The 26944-nt window shown below is 40.9% G+C and overlaps 1 protein-coding gene across 3 annotated transcripts in view; it reads right to left on the reverse strand.

The window, feature by feature from the left end:
* Window positions 1–26944, reverse strand: part of mon2 (MON2 homolog, regulator of endosome-to-Golgi trafficking) — a 58524-nt gene extending 31580 nt beyond the window's left edge. For all 3 annotated transcript variants that reach the window (XR_008570514.1, XR_008570513.1, XM_054777515.1), the window contains exons 1-19: window positions 26494–26944; window positions 17688–17751; window positions 14546–14673; window positions 13653–13784; window positions 13370–13499; window positions 12691–12788; window positions 12287–12412; window positions 11924–12118; window positions 11727–11851; window positions 7921–8060; window positions 7683–7836; window positions 6197–6387; window positions 5961–6042; window positions 5392–5573; window positions 4135–4247; window positions 3248–3352; window positions 3059–3139; window positions 2912–2985; window positions 2696–2786 (exon numbers count right to left, since the gene is read on the reverse strand). Coding sequence is in view for 1 of the 3 variants with exons in the window: in XM_054777515.1 (XP_054633490.1) it covers window positions 2696–2786; window positions 2912–2985; window positions 3059–3139; window positions 3248–3352; window positions 4135–4247; window positions 5392–5573; window positions 5961–6042; window positions 6197–6387; window positions 7683–7836; window positions 7921–8060; window positions 11727–11851; window positions 11924–12118; window positions 12287–12412; window positions 12691–12788; window positions 13370–13499; window positions 13653–13784; window positions 14546–14673; window positions 17688–17751; window positions 26494–26601 (2319 nt within the window). In the remaining 2 variants the exon portion in view is untranslated. The remainder of the gene's footprint in view (window positions 1–2695; window positions 2787–2911; window positions 2986–3058; window positions 3140–3247; window positions 3353–4134; window positions 4248–5391; window positions 5574–5960; window positions 6043–6196; window positions 6388–7682; window positions 7837–7920; window positions 8061–11726; window positions 11852–11923; window positions 12119–12286; window positions 12413–12690; window positions 12789–13369; window positions 13500–13652; window positions 13785–14545; window positions 14674–17687; window positions 17752–26493) is intronic.

Here is a 26944-nt window from a genome sequence, read left to right on the forward strand (position 1 = left end):
TCAGCTAGATGAGCCCACCCACCACTTGTTGGAAGACATAAAGGCTTTGCTACACATCTCAAAGAAAGCCTGGAGCACTATCAGCACAGATAGTGCTGCAACTTTGATTGTTTGGTTGTTTCTTTTTTGGCGGCAAATAAGTCAGCCTTGCAAAATACTGCTATTAAAATGTGAACCTAGTGTTAGCACGCCCGCTTTTGAAGTTACGGCAAATGAACAGGACACCAAAGGATACTTATGTCTTTCCCTTATCTGTCCATTCTAAAGAGAAAAACAGTTAACATGAGGGAGCTAACAATATACGTCATAGGACACACCTATTTCAACTATAAAGCCCTCTAAATTTTTTTTATCATTTTATATAGGTACATTCATGATAATATGTAATACTTAAAAAAATACTACAGTATTTTGATCATTTTAAACATTACTGGAACTTCTTTACTGGGCGCATTGATTTCACAGAGCCCACTGATAGGAACTAACGCCATTTCAAGCAAACAACAGCAACATAGAAAGCACATGTCTGTTTGCAACTGCTAATCATGGCAGACTTCTTGAGAGGCGCCACCGACAGACAAATGAGGAACCAGAACCTTATCTTTTTGAGGCTGAATATACGGAGGATGAGCTACAGGTTTTAGAAGCGGAGCCAGCAAGAAGAGAGAGTGAAAACTTTGTAGCAGATGGGGGGCAAGTCATTATACCGGCATGACTTGGTGGTGTAAATGTGGCGCTTCCCAAGCCATGCCGACAGAAATGGAGTGTTTCTGCTGCACTGAGTGGCATACAGTGTTACTGTAGGTTCCTAGTTACGAAGCCTTAGCTTGACGCTCCCAATTCTTCCCTTGTGCTCCTCTGCTCACAGCAGCATGCAAAAAAAAAACACTCCAGAAAACTCCTCTTCGTTTGGTTCACTTTACTTGCAAAACAAACATTCTATAGTGACAAAAATACAAAACGAGAGTTTCTAAAGACAATAAAAAGATAATGAGAGCGAGATAAAGAGAGAGAACACAGAGAGAGAGAGCGAGAGAGGTCAAAAAACTGTGTGGCTCTGTTCCACTACACCTAATAATTGCCCTTCCAGGTTACATCACCTTATAGATACTTCCGGGTCAAAGCAATTAAAGATGTACATACATTACATAGGAAAGTCAAACATTTCTTCAATATTAGAATGCTAAATGAAGTAGTACACCTTAAACTATCCACACACAAAGTACAATGAATTAACCTTTAACTTACTGTATATTCGAACTATCAACATTTCACTTGTAAATAATGTAAATAGCCAATTTTTAGCTGAATAAACCCAAATCGCCTTTTAGCCTAATATCAATAAACTTAAAGAGTATTTAGGCTCCTACAGTTACCATCGACACTTAAAGGCTTCATGTGTATGGCGAGGAGGACATTGCTCCAGGAGACTGTACCACAACAAACCAAGAATTGTTAGCACTAACAAACTCTGCAGTGATAGAAACTTAAAATAAATTGGTTAAGACACCCCAGGCCAGCTGGACCAGACAGACAACTGCCCATGGAGTAGGTCAGCATGATATTGATTGTGATACATGGAGCACATAGCACATGATATGTGGGCTAAGGCTTTACAGATAGTTTGGGTGTTTATTTGTAGTTGTTCATATGCCTGTTCTTGTTTCTTAGTCAGTAAAGATCAGTGTCCTATCGCGTTGCTTTGGAGTGGGCCCCTTACCTCTCGGTAGTGGCGTGAGGTGCTGCGCCACTACACCTCGTGTTAGTGGCTACAATAAAGTCGCTATAGCTTGGTGTATATACACAGGTCAATTATGTCAATAGAACATTATTGGCGTTTTTTGGAAGGTTTTTTTTTTTTTAGGGCTTACAGTAATAGTCAAAATAGGTGTGTCCCATTGCATGTACTCTTAGCTCCCACATGGTAGCTGTTTTTACATCTTTAGAATGTGCAGAAAAGAGAAAGACATGTGTGGTCATGTTTCACATAAGGATTGTGGATGATGGGCAAAATTCCCAAAAAAGTGCAGTTTTCCTTTGAGGAAGGGTAGATTTGGGGGAAAAAAAACTGAAACAAAAAAGGCATCACTACACACCTTAAACTGCACCCTGAAGCTTCACCAACTATCCGTTAGTCAGCTACCGGCATGGGAGCTTTAAGTTTAAGCATTTTGGGTTTCTTCAGCGAACAGGCTAACCTAGCATGAAGGAGCACTCAAATGCTCGCTTTTGAAGTCATGGCTTTTCATGAAGTCACAAAGAAAAAAAACATCTTTCCTCATGGACATGATACCAACTCTGGCCCACCCTAAGTTAAGACAAGCCTGGCCCACGTATATACCCACCCTTTGTTGATGGACATATACAAATCAGGCTTTGCTACACATCTCAAAGTCTGGCGCACTATTTGTCAGCACAGAGAGTGCTGTAAGTTTGATCATTTTGTTTTTCTTTGGCAAACTGGTTAACCTAGCATGATGTTGCTGTTAAAATACTAGCATTTGTGTCTTCTTGTCTCATTCTTTGTTACGCTGTTGCATGTGATATATGGCATCTGTCATATTGAAATTGTCTAAAATTCCATCAAGGCTTGGATTTGTGCAAACACACTATTGCGAGACCTCTGAAACATATCTAAAATTTCTGAAAAATATAATAATAATGGACCTTTAAGAAACAAAAGGAAAATATTCACCTTGTTGTTCCCATAGGCCATTTCCATTGCCTCCAAGGAGAGAGAACACAGGGCGTTGATCAAATGATGAAGAGAAACATCATCCAGGTACCTAACATCAAACAATATGACATTGGATCCACTATAAGAAATACAATAGCACCATGACCAACTGATAATGTTTGCTGCACAAATGTTATTGCTAGATTCTGCATTAGGAATAAAACGTGTCCTCACTGGGAACTCTCAAATAGCCTGGAGAGAATGTTGGAGATGACAGGCAAGTCAGTCATCACGGCTGTGGTCAGTACCTATTTACAGATCGAGACAAAGTCAGTAAACACTTTGTATATTAGGCAAGGCATGCTTTTTAGGCAAACGCACCGTACTGGGTCCCTCCACAGCTCTACCGGGTTTGAGGGCACCACCCACTCCTGGCTTGAGTCCCAAGATCCACACTAAGTGCTGCGAGAGACACAACCAACAATAACGTACATAGAATAGTACAACGAGTAGTAAAGATGGTGCTCGGGTTGTTTTGAACATGTGTGCCAGACCAGTTGGTGGTTGTACCTGCAGTGTGGCCAGTACCAACTGCCAGGAGGTGCCCAGCACGGCACCGTGGCAGTGGGCCAGGTTCAACAGGGTTCGCATGCACTGAATGTTCTTGGCTGTCAGCTTGGGACAGACAGAGAGGAACAGTACGATTTTAGAGCAATGTGCAGCAACCATTTGATAATATCTTCAGTGTAAACTTGGATATACTTAGAGTAGTCAGTGTACAGCTTACATTACAGTATACAAGTCAACACACAGCCATTGTCAAAACAGCTGGCGAAAAAAAGTGAGTACACCTCACAGTAACCGTGTCACTGTGTCCTTTTTGTGAATATTGATTGTGAGCTCCATTGTTGCCTAGCGCAGCCTTCATCCTCTTGGCATGGAAATGAGCAGCGCTGCACAGGTTGTTACTTGAATACGCTTCCACTCATCCATGATGACATCACTGGTGTAGCTGGTGGATGTTAAACACCTTGCAATCCTCCACCTTCCTCTTAAGGATGCTCCACAGGGGATAGATTCCTTCCTCAACAAGACACTTGTCATCTTGGAAGTGTGTCTGTGTTCCTTGTCATGTTGAAAAAATGTTTCCCAAGGGAATACATACTGCTCTGCTTCATAATATCATAGTACATGTTGGAATTCATTGTTTCCCTAAATGAACCACAGCCCACCCTATGCTGGCAGCACTCATGCAGCCCAATGAAGCTACGACCACCATGTTTGACTGTCGGCAAGACACACTGATCTTGCTACTCACTTGTGTTGCCAGTTATTTAAACAACGGCGGCTGTGTGTTGACAGTAACTCTACACTGCTATACTGTACAAGCTGTACACTGACTACTTAATAGTAGTCTAGTATTGTCTGTTGTGCACTAACAGCGTTCATGTACTTACCACAACTGTTCCTTGTGGTTGGGCACTGAGTGGCTGCCCGACAGCCACCACCTGCTGATGAGACTCGCTGGAGGGGCTGATGATCTGCACACTCTGGCCCTGGATCGAGTACGCTGTTGGGGGGAAAAAAAAAACATATACAAGTGGGATTTAGTCTCGTATCCAAACGCTCAAAGTGTGCTGGAGAAGCTGTCTTAATCAACTCCAAATTAAGAATCCTGCGCGACCCAATTAGCCTGCTTTATCTGTACAAGCTAATATGCAAATAGTGTACACGTCTCAGGGGTCCTCATGAGAGACGCTGTATGTGCATGTCCTCGGGCATGCTCTCCTTGGCGTTCTTAATTAGAAGTCACCGCGTTACGTTATGGATCGCCGCAATAAGAGGCGAGCACTGGGGAGAGAGAAAACGGCAACAGTTTACATGTTAAACTCGGCTGAACAGCTTGCGCATCGCCAAGATAACACTTCATTTATCAACACAAGACCACCAGAGGCCTCTTTGTGGGAAAATATTAGAGAAAGACACACATCATATATCAACCTCCCCGTCCCAGTGTTTCCCACAGGACTCATTTGCATAAATATCCCTAACGCATGTGCATGTGATTTGTATGGAGGCTGAAGGAGACAAAAAGTGAGCATAAAAGCATACAAAAGATATAAATACAATTAATTCTGTCGCTTCTTTTTGTGTTTTTTATGTCACAAAGAAGACGGCGCCGGCTGTGTCTGTTTTTAGATGCAGCACCCGCTGCTCGTTAAGAAGAGCGAGATGTGGTTTCATGTCTCCAAACATGTCCAATTAGACCAGCAAAAACCGCTACATTTGTCGCTGGTCATTTATTGGAGAAAACGGAACCTACAGTGGTCTGAATACTCGCGAAACAACAAGTTGGCAACATCAGTCCCTTCTGCAACATCATCTTATTCCCTGGCAGACCAGGTGCACATGAGGTGTGATGCGCGTTGGAACGACAAGATTCCTTCACAGCCAGTCCCATTATAATGTGTTTATGGGCAAGGGCAAACAGGCAGCAGCAAATCTATTTGTGGTGGTCCAAATTTATTCACAAATGAATGTGGAATGCTGCATCCACAAAAATCGCAGGATGCTAAGTGGCAGCCAGCCTCTGTAACCTCTAACCATGAGGCCATTTCAGCCATAAGAAGCCTGAAGAAAGCAATTCAATTGTCATCAATTGTCTAAGATTCAATTTTCCAGAAAGTCTTTGCTTTCAGGGTGCCACGCAATACCTTTGCTGGGCAGGTTGGTGGTGTTGCTGCTGAGGACGGTCAGTGCATAGTGCGGCGGCAGGGAGGCCTTGCAGATGGCCGTGATGAAGGCGTCACGTGGCGTCACCAGGCCCAGTCGGCCGCACAGCGAGGCCATGGTCAGCTCGGCCTTCAGGATGTTCTCCGTGGCCGTCTCATCAGTGCTGGACAAAAGTATTGGGTGAAAAGTGAAATATATATATATATATTTATTTATTTATTTTTTGCTTCTTTTGCAGTTACAACAGCTTCCACTCGTCTGGGAAGACTAGAATTCGGTCGATTGTGAGAGTTCAACAGGGTTTAGGTATTTGGATACTACTCAAGCACAATCCTGGCAAGGAAGCACTCCTGCTCTGTCTGCAAAGCACATGAATCCCTCATCACTCGACTACAAAGTGTCCCAGAGGGCTGTTTGATAGAAGGTGTCTCAATTCTTTGCTTCTGAGTACAAAGGGAATGCCTCCTATGGGATTCGTGCCTGCCTTACGTGAAAAGTGGATATCAAAATAGCAGCAGATTTATGAGACAGCAGACTCAAGTTTGTCTACCTGGCATCAAGCAGCAGGGACAAGGCGGCGAGCAGACCACACCAGCAGGCACTGACCATCTCCTCCCACACTAGATGAGCTCCTGAGACACACGAGGCTTTCATTAGAAAGACCAGTAACCATAACCATCATTAAAAAAAAAAATCTATGTCAAGACACAGAGGGTCACAGTAGTGCAACCAACTGAATTCAGACTGATGGGGATCTCCATGCAGTGCCCACAGATGAAGACTCACCAGGTGATGGCTGCCACTCTTTGTCAGGCTGTGCCTCCCTGGACTCAGCAACCGCCTCCTCCTCTATGGCCAGTTCCCTTTCAATCATGGAGGTGATGCCTCGGACCAGGTCCAGCAGGGCACTGAAGGCCACCGACATGGCGTAGCCCTCAGGGATGGACGGGGGCTCCACTTTGTCCAGCATTTCCAGGCTAGCAGGGACATTTAGGTGAATGTAGTATATTTGACACAGAACTCACACTAGGTCCTTTGAACCATGCTGGACTCTCTCTCCTGCTCTCACACTGAGAATTTGTGCTACAGCACGTTTGCTCGTCCCATGACTGCTATTCTACTGTTTTACTGCAATTTCACTGATTTTATGGAATATTTCCAGTCTTATTTCCAATTGTTCTAAATCATTTATTTTGTGTAAGGTGACGGCTGTCAGTAATTACTTGCAAAGAGGAGCGATTGCATTAATTGACACATCTATTACGCACAAGAATGACTCTCAGGTGAGCAAGTGTGCTGTGGCTTTTGGATTATTTTCAACCTTTCGATTTCATTTCCTGGAATGAAGAACTTTGAAAAACGATCACTTTAATGGAATGACCCATTTTTGTTATGCACAAGAATGAGTCACGGGTGAGGTAGCGTGCTGTGATTTTGAGTTTTGGATTATTTCAAGTCTTTATATTTTATTTGTAGTATAACTGTGACAGTTATCTATTACATCTTGCGAGAGCAGTGATCACATTAACTGAATGATTCCTATGTATTACACACAAATGAGTTAGTGTGTTGTGGCTTTGACTTTTGGATTATTTTGAGTCTTTGGATTTTATTTCCCATATGAATTCTGACAGTTATGAAAAACTTGTGAGAGAAGTAACCGCATTAAGTAAATTACTTGGTTTTATTTCGCACCACAATATAGTTGCTGGTGAGCTATCATGCTGTGACTTTGACTTTTGGGTTATTTTGAGTATTTGTATTTATTTCCAGTATAACTGTGACAGTTAACATTAAGAACTTACAATAGAAGCGAACGCATTATTAAATGACTTGGCTTTATTTCGCACAAGAATGTAAATGCGGTAGAGCAAGTGTGCTGTGGCTTTGACTTCTGAATTATTCTGAGTGTTTGGATTTTATTTCCGGTATGAATTGTGACAGTTATCATTAACAACCTGCGAGAAGCGATCGTATTCATTAAATGACTCGGCTTTTTTACGAAGAAGAATGTAGTTGCGGGTGAGCTAGTGTGCAATGCCCTTGACTTCCGGACTATTTTGAGTCTTTGTATTATACTTCTTTTATGACTTTGGCAGTTAATACTAAGAGCTTGCGAGGAGCGATCGCATTACAGTCATCCTATGACTCGGCTGAAAGTGCGTGTGCATGCAATCATGTCATGCCCTGGCCCACCTCTTCCAATCGTGTCAAAGACGGAAGGTGGGAAGTGGCCTAGTGCGAGTACACCATAAAAATTACTCGTGCGTACTAGGTGGCTTTTGCGCTGCCTTGGACGCTGACAGTCATCAGGGGGATCCACGTGCCTCGGTATTCAAACGCAGCCTGTGTCGTTAAGGTTCCGCTGACCCCTCCTGGTCCTGGCCCTCCCTGAGCTGTGCCCTGGGGCCCCGAACCTGAGCCACCTAAACAAAAGAGCCAAAAATATTAGGCTATGAGAATACTCGTCATTACAATCTCCTTAACGGAACAGAATTTCAAAATCGTACTGGCTGGCGCACTGACGGCTGACACATTGCCCATGTTGGGAACGATGAAAAGGGACTGGATGAAGGAGCCCAGGGCATTGACGATGTCTCGGAACACCTTGGTGGAGTGCTGCTTCATGTCATACGACTGGCAGAATGAACTGGAAAAAGCATAAAAAATGAAGAATTTTTCAATAATAAATAAACATTGCGGGACGCACGGTGGCGTAGCGGTGAGCATGTTGTCCACACAGTCAGGTGATCGGGAAGATCTGGGTTCGTATCTCTGTTGGGCATCTCTGTGTGGAGTTTGCATGTTCTCCCCGTGCGTGCGTGGGGTTTCTCCGGGTACTCAGGTTTCCCCCCACATTCCAAAAACATGCATGTTAGGTTAACTGGCAACTCTAAATTGCCCATAGGTATGAATGTGAGCATGAATGATTGTTTGTTTATATGTGCCCTGCGATTGGCTGGTGACCAGTTCAGGGTGTACCCCACTTCTCACCCGAAGTCAGCTGGGATAGGCTCCAGCATACCCGCAACTCTAGTGAGGATAGAAGATAGATGAAAGGATAAAAATTGCTTGGCAGAGACGCTTGGCACTACCATTCTATATGGGTACAATGACAAAGCACTAAAACAAATTCATAACTGTTATTTACTAAGTGCCCACAAGGCATGCTGGGTACTCCAGAGGCTGTGCAGCCTTTTGTCGCATGACCAAAATATCAGAGTGAACGTGAAGCCAACTGCAACAAAGTTTTTTTTTTTTTTTCATACTACAAGTAAAATGACAAAAAGCATCGCTTTAAATTGCAAATGATGTGCAGAATTGATGATTTGGAATCACATGTGATTGTGACTGGGCTCCACATTATATACAGGTCTTCTGCCAGGGCAGCTGATAACAGAGGAGAACAAGATGATGTTGCTTCAACAGAGCAACAGCTAGCCCAACTTTCTGCAATCCAAAGTGGGTACATGTCAACAACATTGATGCATGCGTTTTTTTATTTTTAATGCAGACTGCAGAACAGCACAGGCATGAATGCAGCCTTAAAGACCTAACGCTAAATAAGTTTTGAGACATAACATGTAGCCAACCCATCAGTGAAGATGAATTGTATTGCATGCACAGTGGTACCTCGGTTACTGTCTGCCCTGGTTAGCTCATTTTTCGGTTAACATCCAAATTTTTTGCTAAAATTTTGCCTTGGCTTGCATTCGCCCACTTGGTTAGCGTGCAATATCGGGCGTGTAACAAACGGTTTGTATTAGCCCATGACGAAATCTTCCGACACTTAACTAACGGCAGCCTGTAAGGCACAAACAGTACATGTAAGGCAAGTGGCCAAAACAATTGACCCTTGCGTCGATGATTTTTCCAGTGAGTGCAATGAACTCTAAATAAGCCGCTATGAGTCCAAAGGAGGTTGCGAGTGAGGAGCAACATTCCAAAGAGAGGGAATACCACTACTGAATTCAAGAGAGAAAAATAACTTTGAGAATGGCATCCAGGTTGCCGCTCTCGACAGGATGTACAGAAAGCCCTCATCAACAGTAAGTGGCGCCACACACGGGAGGACACATCACCTCGACTCCATTCATTTTCAATGGAACCTGCGTGATAGGACGATTATTGCGTCGCCACCCAGCCAAGCGACACGCGAAATTCGTGCGCGTGGAAGTTTGTGCTTGTGCGTGTCAAGCGACGCGATTCCAGAAAGTTGAACATTTTTCAACTTTTCATCGCTGTTGCCCAGACGAAGTCCAATCAACGGGAGTTGATCGCACAAAAACAAACTTTCACACGCACGAATATCACTTGTCGCTTAGCTGGACGGACACGCAATAATCACCCTATCGCACAGGTTCCATTGAAAATGAACCGCAATGAATCGCAACCTTATTTCTCTGTCACTGCAATTGTGAATAAGGGCAACCTAGTTTGTTTTGGTTATTCATAATATACTGACATCTGCAAGCATTATTCCTATATGAGAGTCGCTGGTACAGAAATCTATATTTTGTATGAAAGCTGTTTTTGATTTTGCTGTAGAGCAAAAATATTATTTTTGTCAGAGATTCTATGCTCAGGATTTTTGTATGAATTCAGAAGTCTATTATTTGTGAATAATGGCAGATTTTTTATGTTGGTTACTCAGAAAATACTGACGTTTGTTCATTTTATACATTCTAGTAGTGGTGCACTTTACTTTTCCTGCTGCTTCTGTGCAATGGGAAATATGTTGATAGCTGTAACCTTCCCATTATTGAAAGATAATGGGAGTAAACTCATCTGTTTCATGTTTACTTTCATTGTGGACCATTACAAATATGTTTTGTTTTAGTAGTACACAGTGAGTAAAAAGAAATAGCACACACACACACACACACACACACACACACAGACCTTCAAGGATAGTCTCCTCTCCTCCCTTTCCCTCTTTGCAAAACTAGGTAAAAGTGATGTTAAATGTTCAGATGTCCATTCATTTGTGATTGGTAATTATTTTTGCTTCATTTTTTTCATGTATACTATAAACACTGTTTATAAAATGTGTTTTGTGTTAAATTTTTTGTCTGCCTGCAACGGATTACATGCATTTACATTATTTTCTCTTGAAAAATGGTTAGGTTAGGTTAGGTTATGGTTATGGTTAGGTTTAGTTTTATTTGAACATGAAGGTGACAATGGAATACATCTCATGAATCATTCTTTCACAGTTTCACATGTCCAAAAGGAGTAGGAATAAGCAAAGCTTATTTAATCCTACCCCCCATCCATTCCACATCTAGTACAGCACCTGTTGTTCACTTCCTGCATTCCATGTCATGTTTTCTCTGATAATCAGAATAATAATACATAATAAATAACAGTAAGAAGACATTAAAAAAAAGAAAGTGTATGTATATATATATATATATATATATGTGAAATAAATATAAATTAAAAAAAACAAAACTTAAAAAAACAAACCTGACAGAACATCATTGTGATGATCAAGACTCTTCTGCCTTGTATTTAGCAAACATCAACTGCTTGTATTGTTTTTTGAATTTGCTCATCTCTACATTGTTTGAGTTCCTTACTCAATCCGTTCTATCATTTAATTCCACATACAGAAATGCTGTGGGTTTTCAGCGTAGTTCTCGCGTATAAATGTTTTAAGTTTAATTTTCCTTTAAGATCATATTTCTCCTCTCTGATTGAAAAATACTGTATGAGGTTTTGGGGTAAAGAGTTATTATTAACTTTATGCATTATTCTCGCGGTTTGAAAGAATACTAAATCTGGAAATTTTAATATCTGTGATTGTAAAAATAAAGGGTTTGTATGTTCTCTTGGCATTATGAATGATCCTCACCCATCTTTTTTGCAGTACAGTGAGTGAGTGAAAATTGCTTTTGTAATTATTACCCCACATCTCCACACAATACATTAAATATGGTAATACTAAGGAACAGTACAGAGTGTGGAGTGATTTTTGATCAAGAACATATTTTGCTTTAGTAAATAATTAAATGTGCTTTGGTTAGAGTTAATTTTGTTTTTTTGTTTGTTTTTTTTACCCCTGTCCTGTCCAGCCTTTAAGGCAGATAGAATTGTAGATCTAAAAGCCCTCAAGTGCTCAACAGATTTACTCTGCCAGGGAGAAGAGTTAATTTTGATTAAAGTCGGACCTTCTGGAATGGATTAATGACGCTAACCAAGGCACCACTGTATTGTGTTTGATCATAATAGCGCTGGGGTGTAATTGCTAATCAAGACTCGTTAAGACTAAAGCAACAATTCCAGCTCCAATGAGTAATGGCTGGGGAGTTACCGTAATAAATGTGGCTGCACACACAGCCTGTGGACCGACTCCACAGCCACGGCTCTCAGCCACTGAGGCTTTTCTCCATCCAGAAACTTCACCAGCAGAGACAAGAAGATCTCACACTCGGTTACCTTGAAGAGAAAAAAAACAAGAAATGTTGAAAAGGAGCCCATAAGATCACTGCAGCTCCACTTCCTTTGTACCAGCAGAGTGTAGAAGTGCTTGATGAGCACAGAGACCACGCGCAGCAACCGCATACAGATGGGGAAGTAAGGCTTCTCCACCGGGGCCGGCGAGGCGGCGCTGCTGCTCCCCTGGCGGAATTTGATGTTGGGGGAGAAGAGCTTGATTACAAGCGGACATACTCGTTCCTTCAAGAGGAAACTGAATTCCTGGTGCTGCATGGAAGAAAAGAAATAGATCAGAAATACATGAATCCTGCTGGACATCTTATGGATTTTGCCATGCATTCCAACTCTAGTTGCTGGACCAAGTGATGGATTGATTCATTAACCCGTCAACCCTTTAACTTTCAAATTTTATTTAAGAAATGCACCAGGAAGCACCTGAAGGAACACGCCCGGAAAATCATTCAGCACAGACTCCAGCAGCTCCAGGCCAAATGTCCTGGTCATCTCCGTCATCCCCACCAGCCAGTAGGGGGCATCAGCATTCACTAGCTGGCACAAATCCTGCAGGGAGAAGTGGCAGGCAAACAATGAACCGTGCTGTCATCGCTGGCAGTACACGCTGTGTCAGGGAAAAATACTTCTTGTTGACATTGAAGACATTGTTTCACTTCTTCTTTGTTGCTTAACTGCAGCAATTAAAGCAATGAAACACCAGGAGATACAAATGTGAATCTGTAGACCCTGACTATGTGAATACACCAGTGCATTCCGAGAACCATGTTTCAAAAGCAGGAATGAGCGGAAAGGTGAAGAAGGCTGCCGCCACCTTGTGGACATACCTGAAAAAGCATGTATGCATCTTTTGCACTGGGCCTCAAGGTGGTGACAGACCGCCTGTTGGTGTTGCCCTGCACAGGGGGAGGCTGCTCCACGATGCCTGGGAAGGGAATTCAATAATGTTCACAATCCAGTGACTTACAATAACATTTATGCTAATGCTCACTCGGTGAAGAAAAACAAAATGATCCAACTGCACAGCTCTCATGTCTGCAGCTGACCAACAGGTAGTTGGCATAGCTTTATTTTAAAGTGATTGTGACTCCAAAACACATGCTAATGTTGTTATTTCCACCGTGAAAAATAACACTGAAAGACATATATCCTGTGTTAGATGCGTGCTCGAATGTACAAATATTTATTATTTTTTCAAATTTCCGTCACTTCTTCTACCGTTAGCAAACTACTATTTTAGCAAACTTTGTGGCACACCGCAAACAGAAGGAAAAAGTTTTGAGCGCCTTTTCTCTCAAAAGTGGAGCAAACAAGATGACATTTTTCTCATGTTTGGTGCTCATATACCGGCTCTAGGGACACATTCTTGTTAGGACATCATGAAAAAGTCACTTTTGCACAACAAGAAATCTTTAAATCGTAGGTGGATAAAAATCTCACATGCATGCGTTTTAACAGGTCAATAAAAATATTCCCCCCTCCCCCACCCCAAAATCAAATTGTGACCTTTGAAACGCTCATCCTCAGCCACCATCCTCTCAAAGACCACGGTGACGACCTGTCTGACAGTGGCGGCCGCCGTGTTGTTGGTGATGTTGTCCTTGGTGAAGTGAAGGCGGAAACAAAGCACAATGGCCTGCGCCAGCACACAAAATGGAAAGTGGTAGGCAAATATTGATATAATGTTACACCCATGTACAGAGGAACCACACTCGGCCATGTGTTGGACCTTTATGATTCCACTGTGTGCAGTCATCATGTGCATGAAGAGACAGGAGTGTGTTTCTACCTTGGAAAGCACTTCATCATGGACCACTGTGTTGGTGGTCAGCAGCACCAGGACTGTCTGGAGAAGCTTCAGCTCTTCCAAACCGTTTTCCATCAGCTGCCACAGCATGTTGATGATGTTGCCTGCTGCCGCCTGCCAAATAAAAACATTTCCTTTATGGATCATCACAGGAGGTGAAATACAGCTGATGATGCTCGCTTCAGGGTCAAAAACGCCATTTTAATGTCTGACAGCAGTGGCACCCTATCTCCTTCCTTTACTATTTCTGCACTTTTCTTATTGTCTGCCTTCAGAATGACATTGGTGACACATTAGCCGCGAGTGCCACCTTGAAGTTGTCAGCTATTGCCTTTGCAACCTTGTACTTCAAAGATGTTAAAGTGGCAACAAGAGCCACAGTGGAGCCTGCATTCTGCTGCTGCGCAGTCACTACGCCGTCTCCTCCAACGCCATCTTCATCCTTGCTCTTGACTGGGTCGAGCACTTGCATGTAATTCCCTGCTGAAACACCAGGGGCGCTGTTTTCTGAAGCGTCAACTGTGAGCAACCATGGCATTTGTCAACTATTTATTAGCTTTTTACCTTCCTTTGTCACAAGCAAACAAAACAGATCAATGTGTTACAACACTTTTATTGCAAATATTGATCTGAAATCGGAAGAGTACAAGCCGACTTATCACGACTTAGGTTAGATCTTGTTACGCAGGAGGAGACGACGGAGGAGCAAGCCGGTGTAGCATACACTGGCGCCAACCCAGGCTTTAGGTACACTTGCAGTGTGCATGTGCTTCATCTGATGACCCTGAATTGACAATATTTACAACGTGCTATGTTGCCATCAGCCCGAGCGTGCTGCATTACATTTGTGCGAATGACGGGTCCAGGGTCCTCACCTCTGACACCACCTCGTGGGACATGAGCCTCTGGATAGCAGCCAGACACAGCTGGGTGATCTTGGGCTCTTTGGTGCCGCAGCCCATCAGGAAAGGCTGCACCACTTCGGAGCTATTCTCCTTCAGAGCTGCAGGACGATAACAACACAAGAAAAATATCATTATTATTATTGCAACACTGATGCAGGATAATTGAAGTACATTTTCCAGCACCTGTAAGCTGTGGTAAATACCATATTTTATTGAAAACAACAATTAAACTGAAAAAGGCTGTTTATCAGCTGATTAAAAGTTTAAGACCATCGCTCAAAGAACAAAAAACTCTCCAAAACAGAACAAAACATTTTATCAGTAGGACTCAGTAATGAGTAGCTCCACCGTTCTGGTTAATCACTTCAAAAATTGGTTTGGGCATGATTGATGTGAGTGTTTCCAGGAGGCTAGTGGGGACATTGCTCCAAGTGGTGAAGATGTCTTCACCAAGGGCATCAACTGTCTGGAACTGATGGCCATTTTTATAAACTTCCCTTGCCATTCATTCCCAAATGTTCTCTATGGGCTTTAAATGAGGGGAACATGCAGGATGGTCCAAAAGAGTGATGTTATTCTCCCTGAAGAAGTCCTTGGCCAAGCCAGCATTGTGAACTGCAGCGTTGTCCTGTTGAAGAACCCAGCTGGTACCACACAGACGAGGGCCCTCAGGCATGAGGGATGCCCGCTGCAACATCTGCATCCGTTTGACGACCCCGCACCACCTGAAGCTCCAGTGTTCCACTGAATGAAAAAGTACCCCAGATCATGATGGACCCCCCCTCCACTGTGCCGGGTAGAAAACATCTCAGGTGGGATCTCCTTGTCATGCCAGTAACGTTGGAAATCTGAACCGTCAAGGTTACATTTTTTCTCATCAAAGAATAAAACTTTTTTCCACCTTTCAATGTCCCATGTTTGATGCTCCCTGGCAAAGTCTAAACGGGCAGTTTTGTGGCCTTGAGGATCTGGTGTTGGGTCTACCACTTGACTTTTTTGTTCCATAATGCTCAGGATCTTTCACAAAATGTAGAATGTCTTACTGTTCCCAACCTCAGCAGCAATGGCACGCTGCGAGAGGCCTTGCTTATTCAGCTCCACAATCCGACCACGTTCAAAAAGAGAAAGCTTCTTAGCTTTAGCCATCAGGAGGGCATGACAGTGTGAATGCCTGACAGAAAATGAACATTTTGAGCAGATTTTGGCTTTTATAGCTTGTGGTCTTAAACTTTTGATCAGCTGATAAAAAGCCTATTTCAGTTTCATTGTTGCTTTTAATAAATTACTTTTTAAAAGTATTTTTTGTCTCACTCCTCTTTCTTGTTTTTGCATACTATAGCTCTACTTAAAACCTCATTAAGATCCAAATGTGCAAAATGCAAATTCTAGCAATTTTTCAACTGGTTTTAAGATTTTGATCAGATCTGTATTAAAAAAGGATCCATTTTTATGCTTTAAAGTGCTTAATTTAGTCAAAAATTATCTAACATATACTTAAATATGCTTACTTCTGACTAACAATAGGCCACATTCATCTGCAAAAAACAAGATTTATTAATTAATATATTTGTGAAAAACCGTGAAACCGCTAAATTGGAAGCGTGAAGCGTTGAGGGATTACTGTATTTTTATTACAAGGTTGTACGAACGGGATATCGCACAAAACTTGAAAGCCGACATACATAGCCGCGTGCTTCATGAGACCTGTTGGAAGGATGAACACTAGATGTATGCCCCTAACATTTATTTAAAATAATACAAATCTTCGTCATCATGGATTACATAACATAACAGGTCAAAGCTTGTCGTGTGAAAGCTCACTTCAGCAAACACCAAATGCATAATTTTTTTTTTTTTTATTAAATTGTGGTTAACTTATTGCTCCACTATTGGAACAATTATTAATAATAATCATTAATATTATTAATTATTAATTAATTAATTGTTATTAATTATTAATAATATTATTATTTAGATTATAGTTATTATAACTCATTCAATACCACAGAGGTAGCTATAAGTTTTTATAAACCTGAACGCCCGATCCCAAAAACTTATTTATACGTCTTTTACGTTTTTTGTGCACAAGACTGACGGGGATGATGATGCAACTCCCAACCAATGTATGTGGCTTCAGAGCAACTTTAATGCCATAAAAACGTCCAATAGGTGGCAGAAGTGCATTTGATAAGAGCTCGGCAGGGATCATGAGAGCCCCGAAACACACATGACAGGAAGAGGAAGTAGGAGTGTGTGGGAGTGTGGAGGAGTGTAGAGCACACCTGTGCACAAAGTCCATTTCCCAATGTGAAAATTGGAAATTGTTCATGGTGTTATATTTTAAATAAATTGTTATGGTGATGTGAAAAAAAAAGTTTTATGTTGGTATAGTTGTTTAGATAATTGAGCTGTCACAAAAGCAAAAAATATCTGCGTCGAAGTGAAAGTTATGCTGGAAATGTATCTTTTTACAAAAAGCTGTTTTTCCTCCCTTTTCTAGTTGAGAAGTGATATTTTCCTGAAACTTACCTATGTTCTACTGCTGATTACTAAAGAATGGAAAAAGGTAGAACACTTTTCTGATGAAAGACAGGAGACTAATCGTTGTTTTGGTAGATTCCATGTTTATATAGCCATAGAACACAATATTCTGCGTGACTTGAAAAATCAGTCAAAATTGTCTAAAACGGCCGGTACTGAGAAAATGGCTGGGATTGAATGAGTTAATATAATAATATAAATCATTATAATAAATGATTAAATTACATCTTCATCAATTGTCACTAAAGTTAGGAGTGAGGACTGTACTGGTTTCACATTTTAAAAAGTTAAACATTTGGAAAGATATTTGAAAAAAACAATAGCAAAAATGGGGAAAAAAAGAGCAAAGAGCAAAATTCATACTAATCGCTGAAAAAAGTTTGGACATCCCTGCTCTACGTGTTCGGCTCCATTTGTCTCCACTTGGCTAGATCTGTTCAGATCCTGCATCCACTTTTAGATGCGACAGAGTTGTTGTTTTCATTCTTGCTTCGTGCATGCAAATTGCATTGAGGATAAAAAACAAAAAGTGAGAGTCAGTCTGACACTCATCAGCCAGTATGTCACTCACCTGCCAGTATGTCTGTATTCCTGGCCGCAATGGTCTTAATCTTCACAATGCCAGACTCAGCAGCCTAGGGGGAAAAGCATTTGGGTTCATGCTAGTTGTGTTAAGTGTAATAAAAAGCAATGCACTGTGATTTCTACTAAAAATGGGCTTTTGCTTAAAAGGAGTGGAGCGTGATTTCCCCAGTGAGGTGCCTGGGATGCAAAGAAGTGGACAGGACGAGGAGGAGGGGTTGAGAGAAATACATTATTTGCCTTTCCAAACAGTGGCTTCCCTTTCTACAGTAACCACTGCAGTTTTAGTCTTTCCCTTTCTTCACACATTTCTCAGCAACGTTAACAATTCCATCTACACTGTGTCTTGCATAAAGTGTTTAGTAACAATGTAACAGAATCGTGAGCACAGAACAACATGCGTTTGTGACAGCACGTCCCGCTCTCTTATTGGAAACGCAAAGTGAAGCTTTGAAAACAGATGGTTTTTGTTAGAAACATGAGGCGCGTTTCTAAATTGGACAAATTCCTAGAACTGACACGTCAAATTGTGTGAAGCGCTGCTTATTTTTAGCGGGTCCAGTTGTGGTTAGAGTCTGAAGTGGTGGAGGACTTTACGGCACAGTAAACGCTGAAATCACTGCAAAGTACTCCCTGAGTCATTTGCATATGTGCATGGCTCAGATCAAGGGTACCCAAGTGTTACATTTTGGGTAAAATTTCAAACTCGTGGATAGACCTTGGTAATGTTATAAACACAAACTTCAAACATTGCAAAACACACACCCAACATACTAGAGCTCGAGACATCTTCCATTTCCCATAGCAACCCTCCGAAGTTCACTCTTTCTTAAATGTAATGTACATAACGCAGTGTCCACTTTATGCTGTTATCTCTGCATAGGTTTGACTTTTGTTAGAAAAGTAACTTATATTTGAGAGAGTATCATAAAGAACATAAAAACAAGTGACAAATCTAGATCTTGAGTTAAAGCTCTGAAAATATGGCAAAGAAAAATGGACCTTCAGTCCTTCCCATGCCATTGTTGTGTCACTACAAAGACTACAAATCCCATCAGCCGTTCTTAAGACTGTAATGACATCAACTTTGACCTATCAACTCCACAATCTAAGCTAATCATTGCAGCACAGTGGCAACATGAGCCAGGATTCAGTGAAATGCACTGAGTGAGTGGTTCTTGAATTATCATGCTAAAGACCTAAAATTATAAGGCGATCTTTGACCTCCCATGAGGGACACACCGATCGCTTCCGGGTTAAATACGGAGCAATTTATCAACAAACACGCTAGAATTTATTTGGTTCGGATATATAATATATTTAACACAACGGATAAAAGTAAGTAAAATCCGAGTAATGATTAATAATTTTGCCCACTTCGCGTGTTTTTTTCTACGAGGTAAAAAAAAAAAAAAAACTTCTGTCAAAACACAAAATTTGTAACTCACCCGACGAAAAAAATCATTTCAAAGTGCATAAAGATCTTCTCCAATATATATAAAAATGAAAAAATCTTACCTTAGACTTGACAATGGTTGTTAAACCGCCGATTGCTCGTCGAATTGAATGATGCTGCTCGATGCTGCCGAGGTCGTGACTCTACATTACGCTAACACAAAATGGCGGACACGGTGAAACATTCCCCTGCTGAACGCGTATTTGGCGAATAACCGGCAGAAGGACACAAGTTTTGTTTGGCCCAAGAAGGCACTTTTTATTTTCTAATTCAATATTTACTAGCAATACACAATTTACACTGTGAGCTCAAAGTGTACGTACATAACGGGCAGAACACGAAATGTAGGTGTGTTAGACTTTTGTTCAAATAATCTTATTTTACTCTTTTATACACAAAAAATCACTTTAGTTGCAGAGTTGAGTAATTATTCCATGAATATATACCATTGTAATCATCATGGGGTTTGTTTTTCCATGGAATTATGTTCTTCAAAATTTTCATCGGCAGGCGGACACAAAGGTTATGTACGTTTCACTAATGATTACACGACAGTTATTTTTTTTTACACTGAGAATATCTGAATAAAACACATTAGAAACCAATTTCAGACATCATTCTTTAATTCTAAGTAGAAATCAAAGTTTGGTAAGCTTCCTCACTCTATAAACGTCAGAGTGATAGGGATAGTACACATTGTTAGAACAACAATTTCAAATACTACTCAAGTGAAGTTGAAGACAGCAAAGGGTACCCTTGATCTGAGCCATGCACATATTCATTATTATCAGCATTATTATTGTTATTAATAGACATTGCAAATAAAAAACAAAAAACTATGTACAATTTCACCCATTTTGAAACGCCAATGAGGTTTGACTCGGCACTCTCACTTCCGGATTCAGACAAGATGAAAGAATGTGAAAGAGTAGAGTCAACTGCAACACAAACACACTACAATCAACACATGCAACAGATGCAGTTAGACAAGCTCTAAAAATGTCTGTTGACTGTAGTGAGTATGCATGCCATGGAATGAAACCTTGTTATTGTACTGTATCAAACAACCTTTTTCCTAATAATAATAATTTGGAGTGCATGAGAAAGCGGAAAAAAGTAGCTCTCTTTGACAACATGGCCATTCATTGCACAACACAGCAGCAACAGAACCAACTTTGTAATCCTTATTACATTGTTGTTGCCATCCTGTGGAATTTATTAAAACAATATCAGGGGTTGCCTACGGCCACAGCTGTTAATGCCATTACAGTTGTCCCTCGTTGATTGCGGTTAATTGGCTCCAGACGTGACCGCAATAAGTGAATGCCCGCAAAGTACCATTCCATATTTTTAAGCTTATAAAACCTTTTTATGACCATCTAAATATAGTTTTTTTACCATTATTAGAGCCCTGTCGACATGAAATAACACCCCATAGTCATGGTTATACTTGTATTACCCAATATAGTAGGCATCACTCCAGCCATCCATCTTCTTCCGCTTATCCACGGTTGGGTTGCAGGGGCAGCAGCCTAAGCAGGGAAGCTTAGACTTCCCTCTCATCCAACTCCTACCGGTGGATCTCGACTCATTCCCAGGACAGATAAAAGATAAAGTCTCTCCAACATGTCCTGGGACTTCCCCGAGGCCTCCTACCAGTCGGACATGGCCTGACTGAACACATCCCCAGGTAGGCGGCCGGCAGGCATCCAAAAGTGGCCCGAGCCACCTCATCTGGCTCCTCTCCATGCGGAGGAGCAGCGGTTCTACTCAAGAGTTTCTCCCGGATGACAGTGCTCTCACAGATACTATCACGTCTTATGAATGCGTTAATTTTTATTTTTGTTCATTTTGCAATTTTTATGCTTAGAAATGCTTAATTTTAGGCTTAGGAGGTGTACTATGTGCCTAAGCATGCATTTTTTTCTTTACTAATAGGTCGAATTCAACCATGAAACAGCAATATATTTTTTATCATTTTTTTTTAACAACGCGATAGAGTGAGGGTGCAATGTTTGAACTGCAATGTAGCCAGGCATGACTGTGCAGGATATGTATGCAACTTGCTCCAAATTTAATTTTTTTAAATAAAAAACTATACGAACACTGCAACCGGCTCGCATGTGTCAGCAACAGTAGTTTAAAAGGGCAGATAGTAAAAAAAACTGTCTATATTTTTCAGAAATATAGTAATCCCTTCTCACTTTGTGCTTAGAATTTTGTGGCTCCGACATTTTTTTGCTTCGACATTTACAAAAAAAAAAAAGAAGTAATAAATCATGTTGTTTTCTGGTTGAATACAACCTATTACTAATAAAAGACTGATACTAATAAAAGACGCATATTTAAGCAAATTGTATGTATTTTTTTGCCTAAATTAATCATAAGCATGAAAATTTTCGAAATGAACTAAAATACCGTAATTTCTGTCTATATGCCACAAGTGTATTCGTTGTAACATGGTATATGTATTACACAGAAAGACGCTAAACACAAAGATTTATTCACTTTTGAATAAATAAATGCTTTTTTCCAACGAGTGCCAAACAGTGAATGTAAAATGGCTTGTTAAACAGTAGCCGAGAAGAAAAGCCATTCATCGCCATCTTTCTCCCCCTTCCCCTCCTGGGAACTAAAACCACTCAAGTTGTCTTTTTCAGCATCACAACTCAAAAGCCTCATAATTCCTTTGTCACATACTTTGTCAGTCTGTCTCTTTGCTATTAGCTTCCACTTCACTTTGCTTGTCCACGTCACTACTTCCTGGAGCTGCACTCTAAGCATCACTGGAAATGTAGTTTTTAGCCATAAATTAGCCACATCACTGTACAAGCCGCAGGCTTCAAAGCATGAGAAAAAAGTAGAGGCTCATACACAGAAATAATGGTACAAATATAAGGCATTCAAAAGATGCATTCAAAGACATGCAGTGTATGTAGTATTCTACACTGGTCACTAGGGGTCAATAATATTACACTGATGCGACAGCAGCCATCACAGCATGTACTGTACGGAAACCAGAAATAAAAAAAAAAAAAGAAGAACAAGAAACTCTCCCAATGCTAACATGTGTCTATATTATGTCTTAGTTATGTCTTTTCTCTTATTATTTTCTCTTGTGATGTCTACTATAATAGATAATAGGAGTGTAAAGGTGACTATAGGGGTGTTATTTCATGTCTAGAGGGCTCTAATCATGGTAAAAACTGTATTTAGAAGGTTGTAAACAGGCTTTCTATGCTTTCACTACAGAAATATTCCCTTCACAAATAAGGAAACCTACCTGATGGAAATTCACGGTTGGATATGGAACCAATAAACGAGGGATGACGACAGGCTATACATTCAATGATAGCTAACGTTAGTAGCTAAACTTTACCAAATTGCTATCATTAGCTGACAACAAACATAACCAGTGCGTGTCTGTGTGTTACGTCAGCGTATTCAAAGCAGGAAGAGGAGGGATATCATGCTAGCAGTACGTACAGCTGGTGGAACCCGCTGCATACAGTCCCTTTAATTAGAGAGGTTAGCGGTTAGCGGCTTTTGTAGACACAGAGATTAATTGAATAGAGGCGTTGACAGGACAATTTACCTTATTTGTATTTTCTAAACAAAGCGGAGGACGGCGAGAGACCTGAAACAAATTGCGTTGCACCATAGAGTATTTCTAACACGGCTTAGTCATACCACTAATGTACACAATGGGACGCCATCTCTCTTTCTCGTGAGGAGATGTGGCTTGACAAATCATGTCAACAGAGATTATGTACATACATAGCACCATGCACTGTTCTGTACTGTTTATGCCTCTGGCAAGGGGGGTAGATTGACTGCTCCTCAATTAGCAAGAGGATATCAGTGTGATACCATAACAGAGAAATCAATGGGATGGCTGTTGAACCCCCTTAACCTCAGCTAGGTTAGGATATGGGGGAGGAAGTGGGAAAAACGATTCTGGTCGTAAATTTGTTTGTTAAACGTTTAGTTTGGAAAACGAGCCCTGTTGGAAGGCCTGAAGAACTGGAGTAGATGGGAGACGAAACCATTCCGGAGTGAAGGGGATGGAAGGCATGGAGCTACGCGGACGTCTCCTTGTTCTTGTTTTTTTTAATCAGAAGGAAAAACACACTGGATGGGTTCAGCCTGAAATGTAAAGTTTCTGGATGATACCCTGCGGCCCCAAGGGACCTCATGCGGTGCAGTTTCTAATCAAGTGACGTGTGTGACGAGTTCCTCGTGTGGGAAAACAACTGCCGGCTTTCTGAGGTAGGGAGAATTAGTGTACCACGGTACCGACTGGGCTCAGTTACACAAGCAAACAATAGCTAATCTGTCAAGGGTGAGTTTGCGTTTATGCTAGGGATTGCTTTTTGTGCTAAATTCGGACACCAATGTTAGCAGCACTAGCAAACCTATGAGAGCAGAAGTGCTGACATCACACTCACATTTTGACAGCAACATCACGCCGTGAGCCTATTCACTGTAGATAAACAAAATAATGAACCATACAGCTCCATTGTATGTATCTGACCGACGGAGAGTTGGCAAAGCTCCGGGTTTTATTTAAAGATGTGTAGTGAAGCCTGCTTTGTCACAAAGTAGTGAGCATATGCACAGGGCGGGCTCATCTAGCTCGGGGCGGATCAGACGTGGTCTCATGTCCACGAGGAAGAAGATTTGTTCCTTTTTTTTGTTGTTTTAATGGGGCTGTAGCACATTTTAAAAACAGAATTTAACAAGAAAACTATTAAACCAAACAGCAAAAATTGAAAAGTCAGCAGCAATTTTACAAAATATGAATTAAATATTAAAGTTTGTAATCAAATGAGAATTTGTTTTCATAAATTTTATGGAAAAATTTCTCAGAAAAATTCTTAATTTGTCATAATATTATGAGGAAAAATAACATCGTTTTAGTTGCATAAAGTTGAAATATTACAGAAAAAGTTGTTTTTTTTAAGTCATAAAATTATGACAAACCAACAAAACAATGTCTAAAGTTGTGTTTTTTTGGAAAATTAGGTTCTGTACAAAGTTCTATTCTATAGCACAGAGATGAAATATTAAATAAAAAATGTTATTTTTCAAAAAGTAGTAATAACCTTTGGCAAATTAGGTTGCAAAATAGAGTCAAAATATTACCGGAATAAAGTCATAATTACGAAAAGAACATTTACAAGAAGAAAGCTGCAATTGTTGGAAAATTTAAAAAAAACAAAAAAAAAACAGCAGAAATAAAAAAAAAAAAACGCTGTAATTTTAAGGGAATAAAGCAAAAAAAATTAACAGAAAAAAGTCGTATTGTAACGTGAAAAAATAAGTCAAAAGCAATTTTACCAGAATAAACTTGTAACATCCTGAGGAAAAAAATAATGTAACTTTAGTAGAGTTGAAATATTAAAGAAAAATAAAAGTTATTTTTTTAAAGTCAGAATATTATATAAAATAAAAATAATAGAAAATAAAAAATAATAGAAAATAAAATAAAAATATAAAATAAAGGTGTAATTTTTTAAACATTTAGGTTGGGGAAAAAGTTCTAATATTATGGGAATGAAGTCTTAATACTACAAAAATTATTTAAGAAAAAAGTAAATATTTGGAAGATATAAAAAAAAAAGAAAAATACACTTTTTCACCTACAGTATATCACAAAGATGAGCTGTAGTTTTTTTCTTGAAAATTTTTTAAATAACTTCCCAGCTTAACAAATATCAAAGTGGCCCTTGCATTCTTTCATTTTTTATTATGTGGCCCTCGCTGGAAAAAGTTTGGACACCCCTGATCTACCTCATTTTCAAACTGTACTTAACTACGGTTACATTCCAGTGCAGTCCTGCATGGTGATGCAAGCAGAGCAATGCAATAATCATGAAAAAAAGAGCTGTGTTGGTTTTGGGGGAGGGTGGGCATTGTGGAGTCATAAAAGGCCGATTTGTCTGCTGTGTGACTCACAACACCAACAAAAACATGACACATCCACTGGAGAAACACGGTGGACTCAGGCAAAGATGTCTAGCTTGATACAGAGCTGTGCATTTCGGAAATAATACACGTAAGTCGCCTCAAGACAAACTATGCTACAATAAGAATAACGAACACGCAAGAAAGCAAAATGTAACCCAAATGATGACAACAAGCACTTAAAATACGGTTTTGTCGCTTTCAGGCATTCTATTGCGCCAAGTCACTTGTGTGTCGTCTGTGTGGTGTGTGCGGGGAATAGTTCGTTGCGCCGCCATTTTGGATTAACGTCAGAAAGAGGTATTACTTTTCTGTAAGACTGTAAGATTTTGGCCGTTGACCACTCCCAAAACTAGACTCTGCAGTAACATGGATGGTAAAAGCACGCCGTGCCTGTCACTCCGACGCATCAAACCACACTGTTAGCATCTTGTCTCTGACAAATAAACTCCAGCCTGCACTGATGTCGAGACAGTTCATTTAATGTGTTTTGTGCACTGATTTGATATTGTGCTTTTCTTTCACCACATTGCAACTATTACTTTGATTACCTTAATTACTGGGATGGGCGCAAATTTACGTTGCAACACTTGTAAATACTATGACTATTGTTAGCATAGCGTGTGCGTGGCTCGCCTGGTGGCCTGGCAAACTTCTCCATTTTTGCGAACTTGCAGCATTTCTCCAATGCAGTTGTTGGGGGGGGGGGGTTCTTTGTGCACAGTTTTTGACATTTGCAGCATTTTTCTCTTGCATTTGTTTTGGATCCTGCAGCGTTGACTTGATTGCAGTGTGTGTTCAATTTGCACCATCTTCCTGTTGCATGCGTTTTCGGGTCAAGCATTTTCCCATTAGCATTAGATTATTATGACGTCCGGTTTGTGGGCTCAAAAAGGTTGGGGAACACTGCTCGAATTCATTAGATTTTTTTTTTTAAATGAATGAAGTCCCATCACTACAGTAGTAATGACGAACATTTTGATTACCTTGGTTACAGGGGAGGGTCAAAATAGTAGAAACAGCGGCGCAGTTCAACACTACGCCAATGAACACCTTAGTAACAGTGCCAATCAAAACGGAGTCAGAAGCTTCTCGTCTTGGATGTCATTCAAATGATGCAGGTGTACCTAATATTGTGTCCCTAACGACGTGGCATGAACGGCAGTGACAACAAGCGGCTTATTCATTTGGGAGGGCCGGGTGGAACTTTTACATGAACCCGTCCAGGGCGGGTTGGTGGTTATGTAGGAAGCCTGCTGGCGGTCACATTAGAGCATGACAAACATGGCATTAGTATAAAAACTGAAGTTAGGATACATGTTTTGCTAAATGCTAATGCTAAGCTAGCTGGCTAGCTCGATAGCAGACTGACCTCCTTGACTGGTGGGAATTTCTTCTTGCACTCCATCGAGAGAGAGCGCAGGTCCGTCTGCATGTTCTCCAGCAATTTCTTCACCGCCTCCGGACTGCTGGTGGACATGTTTGCCAAAAGATAAGTCTTTCCACGGGAAAGCTCAACAAAAAAGAAAGAAAAGAAAAAAATCCGCCGCGACTTTATTTGCCTCCCCGGGAGAAGAGCACCGAAACGCCACCGTCCGTCGACACTGTGTCCCCCTTCTTCTCTACTCCGAGCGCCGGTGCGCAACACAGCAGCGATGACGCCGACATATGTCCGCTGTCGTCACACAGGGCGGACATTCACATGATAAAATGACATATCTCTGTTAAATGTTCGTTACTTGATGGTGTCCATTCATCGAAGACGGTTGTCAAAGTAGAGCTAAGTGGGTTTCCTCCATCGGCCGTTAGCTTGCTTGGCTTCC

The sequence above is a fragment of the Dunckerocampus dactyliophorus genome, chromosome 5 (genome assembly GCF_027744805.1).
Source record: "Dunckerocampus dactyliophorus isolate RoL2022-P2 chromosome 5, RoL_Ddac_1.1, whole genome shotgun sequence".
Classification (NCBI taxonomy): Eukaryota; Metazoa; Chordata; class Actinopteri; order Syngnathiformes; family Syngnathidae; genus Dunckerocampus; species Dunckerocampus dactyliophorus.